Source organism: Pleurodeles waltl, chromosome 1_2 (genome assembly GCF_031143425.1).
Source record: "Pleurodeles waltl isolate 20211129_DDA chromosome 1_2, aPleWal1.hap1.20221129, whole genome shotgun sequence".
NCBI classification, from domain to species: domain Eukaryota; kingdom Metazoa; phylum Chordata; class Amphibia; order Caudata; family Salamandridae; genus Pleurodeles; species Pleurodeles waltl.
In genome coordinates, this window is record NC_090437.1 from 679,401,863 (window position 1) to 679,414,247 (window position 12,385).

Consider the following 12,385-nt stretch of genomic DNA (forward strand, 5'->3'; position numbering starts at 1 on the left):
GGGCACTATGCGGCACCCAGTTAAGTACCTTAAAATCTGGTTTGTGGAGCACTGCAAGATCCCTCATTGAGGATGTGTTGCGCAGTGGCAATTCCGAAGAAGGTGCAGTGCTGCGATGCAGAGTCCTGCATCATGGTCTAGGATGCTGTCGACAAGAGACTTGCATTGCGAGTCTAGCATCAAGGATGCGTCTTGCAGTGCCGGTTCCGAAGAAGCTGCGGAGCTGCGAAACAATGTCCTGCGTTGTCGTTGAGGAGCTTGCGATGTGAAGGCCTGGGTCAAGGATGCGTCACACAGTGGTGGTTTCAAAGAGGCTGCAGTGCGAGGTCTGGTGGTGAGGATGCGTCACGCTGCAGCGGTTCCAGAGGGGAGCTGTGAGATACGTTATGCTGCATTAGTTCTGCTTACAGAACGACAGCTGGGCTGGCAGAGCACCTTCAAGCCCACTTCCAACGGTCCAGGATTGGGGTGGCACCAATTGGGGAAGACAACACTCAAAACAGGCAGAATCCAGGTGCTGGGTTCAAGGTGGTTGGAGCCCTTTCTGTCCCCGAGGCTCTAAACTGGAGGCCAGTCAGAAAACTCTTGGAATCACTCTGGTGGTCCTGTATTCTAGATGCAGGTCCAGTCCTTTCACTCAGGGGCCATGGCAGCAGAGTAGCAGTCCTACTTACAGAGCAGCACAGCAGGCCTTCTGAGTCTTCCATAGGTCCAGAGATGTACTGAACAGCTGAGGGTCCATTATTTATAACTGGTGCTAGTTTTGAAGTAGTAGTAGGTTCAGGGGGCTCCTTCCCCAGAGATGTTTGGAATTTCTTGGTTCCCTGCCTTGGCCCCAGCTTGTCTGGGATCACAAAAGACTAGTGTCAACCCTCTTATGAGTGTGCCCAGGCAAGGCCTTTGTGATGTGCAAGTATGGTAGCTGACAGCTCCTCCCCCTCATCAAGCCAGAGATGGCCTGTCCTCCCAACACCTCTTGCCCTTTGTCTCACTGCCTGGGAGCAATATACAAAGACCAATTGCCAGTTATACCTAGTCATGTGACCCAGGATACTGGCTGCAGACACCAAATGACTGAGACAAGAAAATGCCAACCTTCTAAAAGTGGCATTTTTAGAGCTGTGATATAAAATCCTACTTTACCATTAAAGAGTGCTTTAGATTATAATTCTTTCGGCTACAAACTCGACCTTCTTACCTGCTCTCAGTTTAAAGTCATTACTCATTAAATGTAATAAGTTAACCCAATGTTATCCTATGGGAGAAGAAGGCCTTGCAGTTGTGAAAAACTAATTTAGGAGTTTTTTCACTGCCAGGACATGTAAAAGTTAAAAGCATATATACTACTTTTTAGTTACAATACAGCATGACATATGGGCTACTTATGGCCTAACCTAGAGGTTCACATGTATTAAAAAGGAAGGTTTAAGGGGTGTATCTGGCTACAGGACAAATGGGCACCTGAACAACGTTTATTATTCTGCTTTAGAGACGAATTATAGCAGCTATGACCGAAGTCCCTAGCACTGCTCACTGTAAATATATCTTTTATAGTACATAATCCTCTGACAAAATTAAATCTTCATCCAGAGGACCGTTGCTATTTCCGATAAAGATCTGATTCACATATCATCAAGTGTCCTTTCCACGGTGATGTGTAACCCGCAGAAGTCACACACCTGTTCTCGTAAGGGTCCCGTTTCTTAGGCGGCGCTGAGAGTTCATGTCTGGGTTAAGCTGTGCACAACTTCAAAAACAGTTTCTGAAACCAACCATCTGGACTAAATTCTTCTTGGGAACATTCACCCCCAAGATTGGATCTTTAGTAAGCTTTGCAGGTGATTTTCGTGTTGTCCTTGTGTGGGTGGTAACCAGTTTGTATTTTTCTATGGCAATCATGCACAATGCAAAAAAAAGGAAGCGAACCGATACAGCATTTAGCTTCTCTCTCTCTCACACAGAGACGTGTTTTTTCGTTGTGCCGTTGTTCACAATAGCTAGCATATGATTTAACAAATGTTGGGCAGCAAAAACAAAAAAGTTACATTTTTTGAGTAACTTAGTACTTTAACAACGAAACAAAAAGTTCCAATAACAATACAGTAAAAACGTGCTTGCACTAAAACAACCGTAGGGGCATGTTATGCTTATGAAGACATAAACACTGTTGAAGAAAACAAGGTGCACTGCAGACACAGTGCAGAGGATTTAAACCAAGATGAGAGGTATGCAGCCGAGGTGCTCAGACACCATCTTGTACTTCAGGTTTTCAGAGCAGCACCCGCAACTCCTCAGCCACAGACCACTCTCAGAGCCAGCTCTCTCCAGCCACCCAGGCCCACAGCCTCTTCCAGGGTAGGCGTGCAAGGCAGCAGTCCACAGCAGCCAGTCTTTTCGGAGCCAGTCCAGCAGGGCTACCTCAGACAGAACGCCACAACAGGCCCACGGACAATACATGCCAGGGTGAGTCTGAAAGTTTATGACAGCGGAACAACTATTTCAACAGCCGCAGGGTGGAATATACTAGGATGGATTTTTAGATGCCAAGGTTTAAGACTGATCAGTCTGGTGAAGGAGAATAGAGGGTACTAGACACGAATACCAAAATAGTACTCTGTCTACTTGAACTCATTTGAAAGTGAGGGAGAGATGCCGCTCAGAGTTGTTGGTGTATTGATATGAGTTCCCACTGTTTCTCCATTCAGCAGCACAATGAAGGCGGAGCTCTGCAAATGTGGTCTAGGACATAAACAGTGTACTACTCTCTTGTTCAGATCGCTCCAAGAAAGTTGAAGGAAGTGGTCAGGAAAGCCACGAGGTGGCAATCAGTGTGCTGAGTTCATCTAATAAAGTGAATTTTTGACCAAGTGAAAGGAGCAATATTTGTGCTCCTTGTGGGTGGCACATTTACTTCTGGCTGCCCATGTTTGACACAAATGTTTGGCCTGGTCATGGCTGGCACACATTTGCTTTGCTATTGTTGGCTGCCAATAGTTTGTTAACATATTTCAGCCTCATAGTTGACGCACATTCTTTGGACTGTGTATAGTTGCCACACATCTTTAAGTTGCCTATGCACACATCTCCGGGGCTTCCTGAAAAAAGTCCATGCTTTCTGTATCATTTGCCCATATAGGAAGCTTTAGCATCTACACCGATTTCATGGATGTCAACTCAGGAATGACAGTTGCCATTAGGAGGGCCCAGGAGAATTTTTCTACCAATGGGGTGTGTGGAGGGGATTTTTTCTATCCTGAGTGTTTGGACGGGATCTTCAACTGGAATGTGCAGCATCTTTACAGGCTGTGTTGTACTTTTAATGAGGGATTAAACAGGCATCCCCTAGAGACACTAAGGGGCATATTTATGAAAAATGACTCAAAACTGTGCAAACACAGTTTTGAGTCATTTTTCTTAATGCCGGATAACGCCATTCCTTGGAGCCATCTTAGCGCCATATTTATTAAATGATGCAAGACGGCGGTAAGGAATGGCTAGCGTCTGAAAAAAAAAAGACGCTAGCTGGTCAAGGAGGGCTTTAGGGAAAATGCCGCTAGTGGGTCTGAAATGATGTTAGGCTGGTTAGCGGCAAAAAAATATGCTGCTCACCAGCCTAGCGTAATTTTATGATGCCCAAGCAGCCAAAAAATTACTCCTGTTTAAGTGTAGACAGGAGTCAATACCACCACCCCAATGCCCACGACAGGGGACTAGTGTCCCCTGGGCAACCCCAATATACCCTGTGCTAGGCAGGGGGCCCCATGTAAGCGGCCCCCAATGGCACTTAAAAAAAAACATTATACTTATTTCAACTTACCTGGGATGGTGTCCCCCTCCTGTAGTGACCCTGTGGTGTGGGTGGTGGTGTTCCTGGGGCTTGGGTGGGATCTCTGTGCCCATTCCATGGTGTTCCACCATGGAAATGGGCCTACCTGCACCCTAATGACTGGTCTGACGCAGGGGTTAAATAATGGCGCTAAGCGGGCATAGCACCATTATTAACGTCCGCCTCTTCCTTGTGCGTCGTTTCTGCACCTGGAGATAAATATGGCACTAGGGGGTTAGCGTCGTATTGAGGACGGGAACGCCTATCTTGCATCTCGTTGATGCAAGGTGGTTTTGCGCATTCTAAACATGGTGCTAACTCCAATATTTTGACTCTAGACGGGTCTAGCTTCAAAATATAAAGCTAGGTAAGCGATGTTTTAGCGCCAAACTTAATGGCACTAAAGCGACATTAAACATAGATAAATATGAGCCTAAGTACCTGATTTAGAGTTTGGCTGGCGGGTTACACCATAACAAACACGATGGATATCCTGTGGGCTTGTATACAAATGCCATAGGATGCAATGAACTTGTAATAAAGCAGACGGGATATCCATTGTTTGTGATGGAGTAACCCATCTGCCAAACTCTATTCAGGCCCTACATTTGTTACTCCATCACGGGTGTTCTAATTGCATGAAATAAGACATTCCTTGCACCTTCAACAGATTTGTGGCATGCAAGTGTTATGCGGGATGACAGGCTGCAGGGGAGAAGAGTCCCTCTCTTAGGTAGTAATGGCGGCTGACCTGCACTGGTGTTTGATTAGTGATCGGCTATGGTGGAACCAGCCGTTAGTAGGCAACACTAATGTCTTTGGGATAGTGGCGCAGTTATCACTTACTCAGCTTGCTATCTTGGGAATGGGAAAGGAGTGGATTAGGTTTTTGGTTGCAGAAAAGCAGCCGAGAAGGAAAGACGTTTAGAAAGAGGTTAGTGTCTATTAAAAGTGATGTTCATTATAACAGGCAGCCTTGCCTCACTTTGTTCATCGCAAAAACAGGAAAGAGGCCTGGTCCTCTGACAGGGCATTTTCTTCAGGGGTGCACACCTCTCCTTGTAAAAAGATATACTAGCAGTAATAACTGCATTGCTGTTATCTGACGCCAATCAATAGATTCTCTGTGGTTTTCACTTAAGGGTTCATGCTTCCAGAGACTCTGTAGCACCTGGTCTCCTGTCCCAGCCCAAAAGGGACTAGCAAATGGAGCTCACGACATACGCTTGGTCATAGAAAAAGGGTTGGAGCTGACAGCTCTCTTTGCTACATCAGCCTAAGAAATTCAACAACACTCTTTAAAAATCCACCACTCAATACAAAAAACAACTATATTAAAATGTGGGATTTGTCTTAAATTATTATCCAGCCAATCGATTATAATGTGGGGTAACTAGCCTTATAGATTTACAAAAGATCCTGTAAATGAGTCGGTAGCCGCTGTAAGAAATTATCGAATTAACGCACCTCGTACTACAGCAAATATAAGGATGCCTGTGAAAAAGGAGAAACAGCATTTAATTAGTGGTATTTAAAGCTTCCAGTACAGCTGCCCTTCTATCTTCTATTTAAGTTTTATTTTTTATTTTTAGGCGTGCGGATGGGTGTTGAGAACTCTCTCTGGTAAAGCACGTCCTATACGACATTCATCAGATAAACATGAGCGTAATTATGCTTTGTAGAAGCTGAAACCAAAACATCCAGCCCTTCTTGCTGCTCCCAGGCATGTCCTCCAATCGCTGGCCTCCTGTCCTTCCCTCGGACGCATGTGAACATCCTGACCTCAGCAGCGTACGTGCTTCCGGTGCTGAAATCCGGCGAGGGACAACGCCCGGGGTTGATCCCGCGCCCACAGCTGTTTACGTTTATTAAGTGGTCTCGACATGCCACAGCTCATTTATCAGTCAAAAATTTAAATGTCTCTTGGTCTTCAACGGAAGTTTTCCATTTTAGTCAAATTGTGGCAAGGATGATTCTCGGTGTGGGAGCCTAAGTTTATGTACTGTAACTGAACCTTTCATCTCGAGACAGCATGAGGCTTTTATTGTCTTGGCCGCCGAGCCCTAGGACCAAGCCGAAGCTCTGGGTTCACGAAGTAATTCATCGCTTTTAAATCTTGAGGCCTACACTACTAACGGAAAAACACTTTAGGCAGACGGAATGTGTTGCAAAGTACCTTGCTTTGTTTGAGAATTGACTTCACAGTCTGATGCGCTTGTGAGATGTGTGAGAACTTGCACGTGTGAGAGAGAAAATACTGATATGTGAGCGTTTGCGTGCGCATGTGAGAACGCAAATGCATGTGTGTGGTTTCAGGCACACAGTTGTTTGTCTTGCCCCGTCCACTCCATGGTTTAATTTGTGGAAATGCCCAAAGTTTTTCTCAAAAGCCCGGGATCAGCACTGCCCAATGTCATCATGCCCAATACCTAAGCTGAATAGCCCTGATTCCACCATCCTACTCTTCCTGTCTCCTTATTTCACTCTTCCAGATTCTTTTTCATCCCTGCTAGCTCCCCTTACCACTGTTTTCACATCTTTCTCTTCCTCTTTCTTCCCTGTCTCTTGTCTCCTTCTCTCTCTCGCTTGAGGGTCAATCTCTGCTGATAGTCTCTTTTGCTTTGGGCCAATTTAGTGATAGAAAATAAGGCCCATATTTGTGGGCTTTTGGCACAGGTTAGCGCAGCAAGTCACCTTGCTGCACTGCCCTGCATCAGGGCAGAAATGCACCATATCTATTAAATACAGCGCATTCCTGATTCTTCCCTCTGCGCTGATGCCATTTTGGTAGCCTAGCCCCAACACTAGCACCCTCACGCCATGGTGCTAGGGTGCCTGCATTGTAGGTAGGATTGTTTTTGTGCATGAATGGAGACCTTGGGACATCCATGGGTGTTACTTAGGAACACCCACTGCAATGTCCATGGAACACCTCCCTAACACAGAGTAAGGCACCGCAACGATTTGCGCTGCAGTGTCTTACTACATATTTATGAGGACATGAATAGCCATACAAACTGGCTGTGCATGACCTTATAGATTTGATTTCAAGGTTTGCGTGCCCATTGCATTAAAAAAAAGTGACACAACAGCGGGGCAAGAGGCTCCTAAAAATACCCCTCAGTCCCTGACTCCAAAAATGAGTGCTTGTGATCCCCAATTGCAACCACTAGCACAAATTAAGCACAGAGCACCAGTATTGCACAGCTGATAGTTGCACACAAGTTCTTTTATCATCAACCCATCACTTTCAGGTTTAGAGTTTATGAAGTGGAGTTGAAAGCCTGCTTTTGAAATGGCCATGATCTTCTGTCTCTAGGACTATCCCTTAGCTACTCAAATATGTTCTGCATGCAGGAATTGCAGTGTTTAATCCCTCCAAAGAATTTTACTCACTCCTACTCTGCAATGCAAGAGAAAGCACGACTGCCAGCTTCAATCCAACTATCCCTTTATGCTTAGCCACTCTATCGCTAAAAAGCAGTGCAGACCTTTATGTTCTACTGACCCAGATGTGCTTTCTGCAGTGCCACCCCCATCTGTCAGCCAGATGTGGGGTGGGTCTGGTATCAGTGTCTGTACTCAAGTTTTAATGAATTTCATGTTGTGTGGATGAGATTTTAGGAGCCTTTGTTTATACAATTTCCAGAAACTGGAGGAATACCCTGTTCCATTTGTTGGAAAAATACAAAAACTTACGCCAAAGCTTGCTTAGAGAGCAAAAACATCGACATCTGTAGAAAGGACTGTAACTGGGAAAAGTAAGTAGTGCAGTTCAACCAATTTACGGGGTCACCAGATAAAGGATCCATGCAATATTCACTCTTATTTTATTTATCAAATAGTTACGAGGATTTAGGACACTATGGGGCAGATTTAAGAAAAGTGGTGCTGCACTGGGTGCAGCGCCACTTTTCCTACACCCCTTAGCGCCCCACTACCGCCATCCTGTGTGCTTCGTATTTGAACTAGGGCACACCATGACGCAGGGTAGGGGGCAATAGCATCAGAATTTCTTACGCTATTGATGTACTGTTCAGGGTCAGTGCCAAATATTTGGTGCGAATCATGAACACTACATAGGGGCCCATTGTAAGCAATGGTGTGCCCCCTTTTAAAGCCTGCTCTGAGACGGCGTTAAAAATGCCAATAAAAATGATGCAAAGAAATCGTTGAGATTTCTTTGCGCCATTTTTTCAGCCCCCCTAACGGGGGAATGCCCCTCTTGCATACATTATGCCTAGCGCAGGGATAATGTGGCCCAAGGGGTTACAAAGTGGCGCAATGCATGAATTGCACCACTTTGTAAATCTGGTGCAATGGTTGTGCCATACTATTGCCACATTAGCATTAAACAAATTATGCTAATGTGGCGATATTATTGGGGAAGGGGCTCTTAAATATGACCCTATATTTTCACCAAGCTATGGAAATGGACATGCAAATAAGTCTTAGTTTGAGGCACAAGGACTGGAAACATATTCCTCAAATATGTTTGTACAATAGGAAAGGTGACATCACATAAAAGTTTTATATACTGTCTAGACTTGAATGAGAACTCTTGTGTAATATTATATTTTATTGCATCATACTGGCATTAAGATAGCACTTTATAACTGATTGAGGCATTAAAGTGTTATACACCAGATAGTGTGTGGTTGGCAGAGTGCTATATTTGTTGTGATCGTATTCGGGAAATAATTTTGTTTTGTACGAGTGATAAGAGAAGTGTTCTTGTCTTGTCTTGGGGCGCAGCTCAAACCGTGTGAGATATAGGTGTGCTCAGATTATGATCTTAATCAGCTGGTAGATTACATTTATTTATTCTGAGAGTCCCGTGTTGAGATGGTGGTGATTACAGAAAAAAATAGTTTTAGCTAAATTCTCTCTACCCTGTATACCACAATTGAATCTCCACTCTGCAAGTGTTTGTAAACTGGAAAAGAGGATAGACTGGTAAGAAGGATGCACAGAGTGAGGACAAAGATTGCATTGCAGGCATTCCATACATTTTTAATAATAAAGGGTGTCTAATTTTGATTATGAAGGTGGAGGAGGACAAGACCTAAAGGAATGGACTACATTAAAGTACTCCGGGCTATCAACTATGCGTGGCAGAGATCGTCACATGATGATTGCCTGTCTGCTAAAATACTGAGTGGCTTTTTTGAGTGGTTTAAAATGGGTTTGTTATAGTCAGCCTGTGCTCAGACACTTTCACGTTGCCAAGGTAAGAACTCACTTAGCTATGGCTGCAATATTATTGACAAGAGGGTATAATTCATATGCAGTCTGTATTGATTACAAACAGAATTGACAGTCCAATCACTGCGTTCCTGTGTCATGGGCACCACTGTCATCCTACTCTAATCACATCTGACTATGAGAAGCCTTCATTTGTTGCATTTTGAAAGGGTTGGGTAAAGCATTCTTTTCTTACTGCAAGTGTTTTCTGTTCTGAAAAAGTCAGAGCATCCAGTTGTTTTGGATCTTCATCTCAGAGTCAGCCATGATTTACTTCCTTCCTGAACATTAGATGATATTCTGTATTTCATAGCTTGGCTGGTCAGGAGTGCCAAGGTTTTGCATCCTGTCATGACAATGATGTCTGCCTGACAGTCTTTTTCTTGTAGGACAGAATGTTGAGTGAAGATGCTAGTCTTCACTGCAGTGTCATGTTTTGGGATTATCACTGGAATTCCATTCATAGGAACTGCTGTTTTCTTACTTGGATGGCTCAAAGGATAATACAAAGTTCCCTCAAGAAGGAACGTCTAGTTAGTGGCAGCCAGAGCAATGTTTGTAGCTCTGGTGTTTTGTTTCCTTTGTTGGAGGCGTGGTAATAGTCTGGCTATGGTATTTTGCATCCTTAGTATTTTTTGTAGTAAGAAGTACAAAACTAAATTAAACTGCCCCTAGAGACTTGGGCTGTGGCAAACATTATTCAGTTATTAATGATGATTAGAGTTGATGTATTTGGTTCAGAGAAAGTTCAGATTCCAAGGATACCTCTTTCAGCATGAACTGTACAAGTCACACAAGAAGAAAATGAGAATAATCTTCCATAATTACAAGGCATTTAAAATTGACCATCACAGTTCTTGACTGGCCAGGTTAAACCTTACCAACCAGGGATGATCCTAAGAAGCATAGAGCAAAACCTAATCAGTATCCCAAGAGTTGAATTAAAATCAAGAGTGGGGTAGAGCTTTCTCAGTTCATCCCACCACGACCTGAGAAAAGCGTCTGGCTAAACCAGATTTAGGAGAGGACTAAAATAAGATCAGCATCAAAAGGCCACAAGACTTAGTGATAATAAATCAATTAGTCAAAAAGACAGGTCTTTCCAAGTTACAAAGTGGTTCACCTTTAGGTTACAGATATTTAGACTGTTCAGATATAGACCATATTCATCTAATCTCAAAGGGACTGTGCTTCACTAGCTAAACCTCAAGCCATTTTGAAAGACTTGCTATCATACACAATACATTGTACAACATAGCACAAAGTATATTAGAACAAAAGACCAAGATGTGTTTTATCTCATTTTCAGGTACAGAGCTGTGGCTTCATGGAGCAGGGTTCAAGGAACTGGCATCCCCTTGACCACCGCCATCGAGATTGTCTCCATCTGGATCCTCTCATTCGTCTTAGCTATTCCAGAAGCTTTTGGCTTCACTATTGTGCTCTTCGAGTATCGAGGCCAGTCGCACAGCACATGCCTTCTCAACGCCACAACACCATTAATGAAGGTATACGTATTTCTCAGCGAGTGGCAAAACTCAATATTTTTTCCCTGCTCTATTGCTTATTCTTGTTTGTTATGTTTATCTAGCTGGCAGCGTTTTATTTCCACTAAAGCAGTTGGATTTTTTTATAACTGGCCAGTGTGATGTGAAATGACCGCACCTCATTATGAGTGCACTGATACACCTCTTAGACAGCAAGATGGTTCAGTGAGTTGAATTATAATTGCTGACATCTGCTGTGATCTACATATCATGAGCTTCAGTCCTCACAAGCCCATCTCCCCATTGCGTCCTTGCATGGTTAAGTACCATTGAGCTGGGTAATAGAAACACCTCCATTTTCAGTGCTTCGAGATCACAAACCTATGCTGCTAAATTCTGTATAGGAAATAAATTATGAGATCCCTTGGAGCAAACATAAGCATGCATATGTTTCTTCTGATGGAATATACGCATTTGTAACTTATTAATTCAAGATCTCTTGGAAACTTACCACTGTCATAGATTTTCTGAAGTGCTAATTAAATCATTTCTAAATTGACAGAATGTCAGAAATCGGCTCCAAACATGTAAATAATCCAATGTAAGCAGGTCTTGGAACTTTGCTTTTTGCCTTTATTTTGATATAATTATACCATAGAAATTATATAATATTTCTTTGTGGAATTTAATGCACAAATAAGAGAATATTTATCCTTATAGTCATTCATTTATATCTTGGTGGATGGAAGTGGTAGCCTCCCTTTACCTAGTCACAAATTATAAGACGAGTTCTGGAAGACAACTTGCAGCAAAATGCTAACCTACATGATAATGTTCTTGAATGTTTTTGAATATGCAGAGGTTATCTAGAGCAAAGTGATAGTTCTGTTGTCTGCAGCGCATTGCTAGAAGGTCCTATATTTACCCGCATGACATTCTTCTTTCTATTGCCAAGGACTCAGTTCCTGTTGACACTGACCCATCCCTGTTTTTTCTTGTTTATATAGTGGCTAAGATAAGTGCACCTACCTGGTACTTTGGTCTCGCAGTTAAAATGCATCTCAATGCCCCAAAGGCTCCTTCCTGCCTCTCTGTGCTCCAGGTTTAGTCTTTTCTTCAGCATGTGCTCTGGTATTAGATATAGAGAAGCTCATCATGAACGCATGCCCCAATTGTCACATGAAGTAGCAAAGTAAGAATAACACAAAACTCTCCTGACACGATCAGATATCTTTTCTAAGATAACACCATGGTCTTCAGTGAATACAGAGAAAACAACTATTAGCAAAGCCAAAAGATCTGGTTTAATGTGCTAACACATGCAGCATTAGCACATCAGGCTATCATTGTAAATAGCCCCTCGTGCAGCTCAGTTTAGGAACTCAAGTGGAGGTTGAACAATACACTCAGAAACATTAACTGAGAGATGAATACTACACAAGACTGAGCCAAGAAATGACTTACAATGACACAAAGAGGCTGGTCAAAGAAAGCCAGTGGTTCAAAGAGGTGGATCCAAAATCCAATCTATGCAAATTGTAAGCAACATGTCAGTTTGCTGCTGCACTGTTAAAACCCAGACTATTATAGGTTTTCTTTAGGATTTTGTAGTTTTGTAACTCAGAATCATCATGTACGTATTTATGAAGCCATCTAATCATTTGCTGAAGGCTTTTTGTGAAACACTGCAGAGTTGCTGCTTCTGGGTTCCCGGCAGAAGGGCAGGTGTATGAGAGTGAAGGCAGTGTGTCACATAACCTACATGCAGCCATGCCACACCTTCTTTTAGAAAATTACATTGTCATTCTTGAGCATCTTCCCTGAAGGC

At 43.2% G+C, this 12,385-nt stretch overlaps 1 protein-coding gene across 2 annotated transcripts in view; it reads left to right on the forward strand.

Annotated features, from left to right (window-relative positions):
• Positions 1-12,385, forward strand: part of EDNRA (endothelin receptor type A) — a 168,672-nt gene that overhangs the window by 84,518 nt on the left and 71,769 nt on the right. For both annotated transcript variants that reach the window (XM_069242624.1, XM_069242625.1), the window contains exon 4: positions 10,380-10,578. In XM_069242624.1, the coding sequence (XP_069098725.1) occupies positions 10,380-10,578 (199 nt within the window). The remainder of the gene's footprint in view (positions 1-10,379; positions 10,579-12,385) is intronic.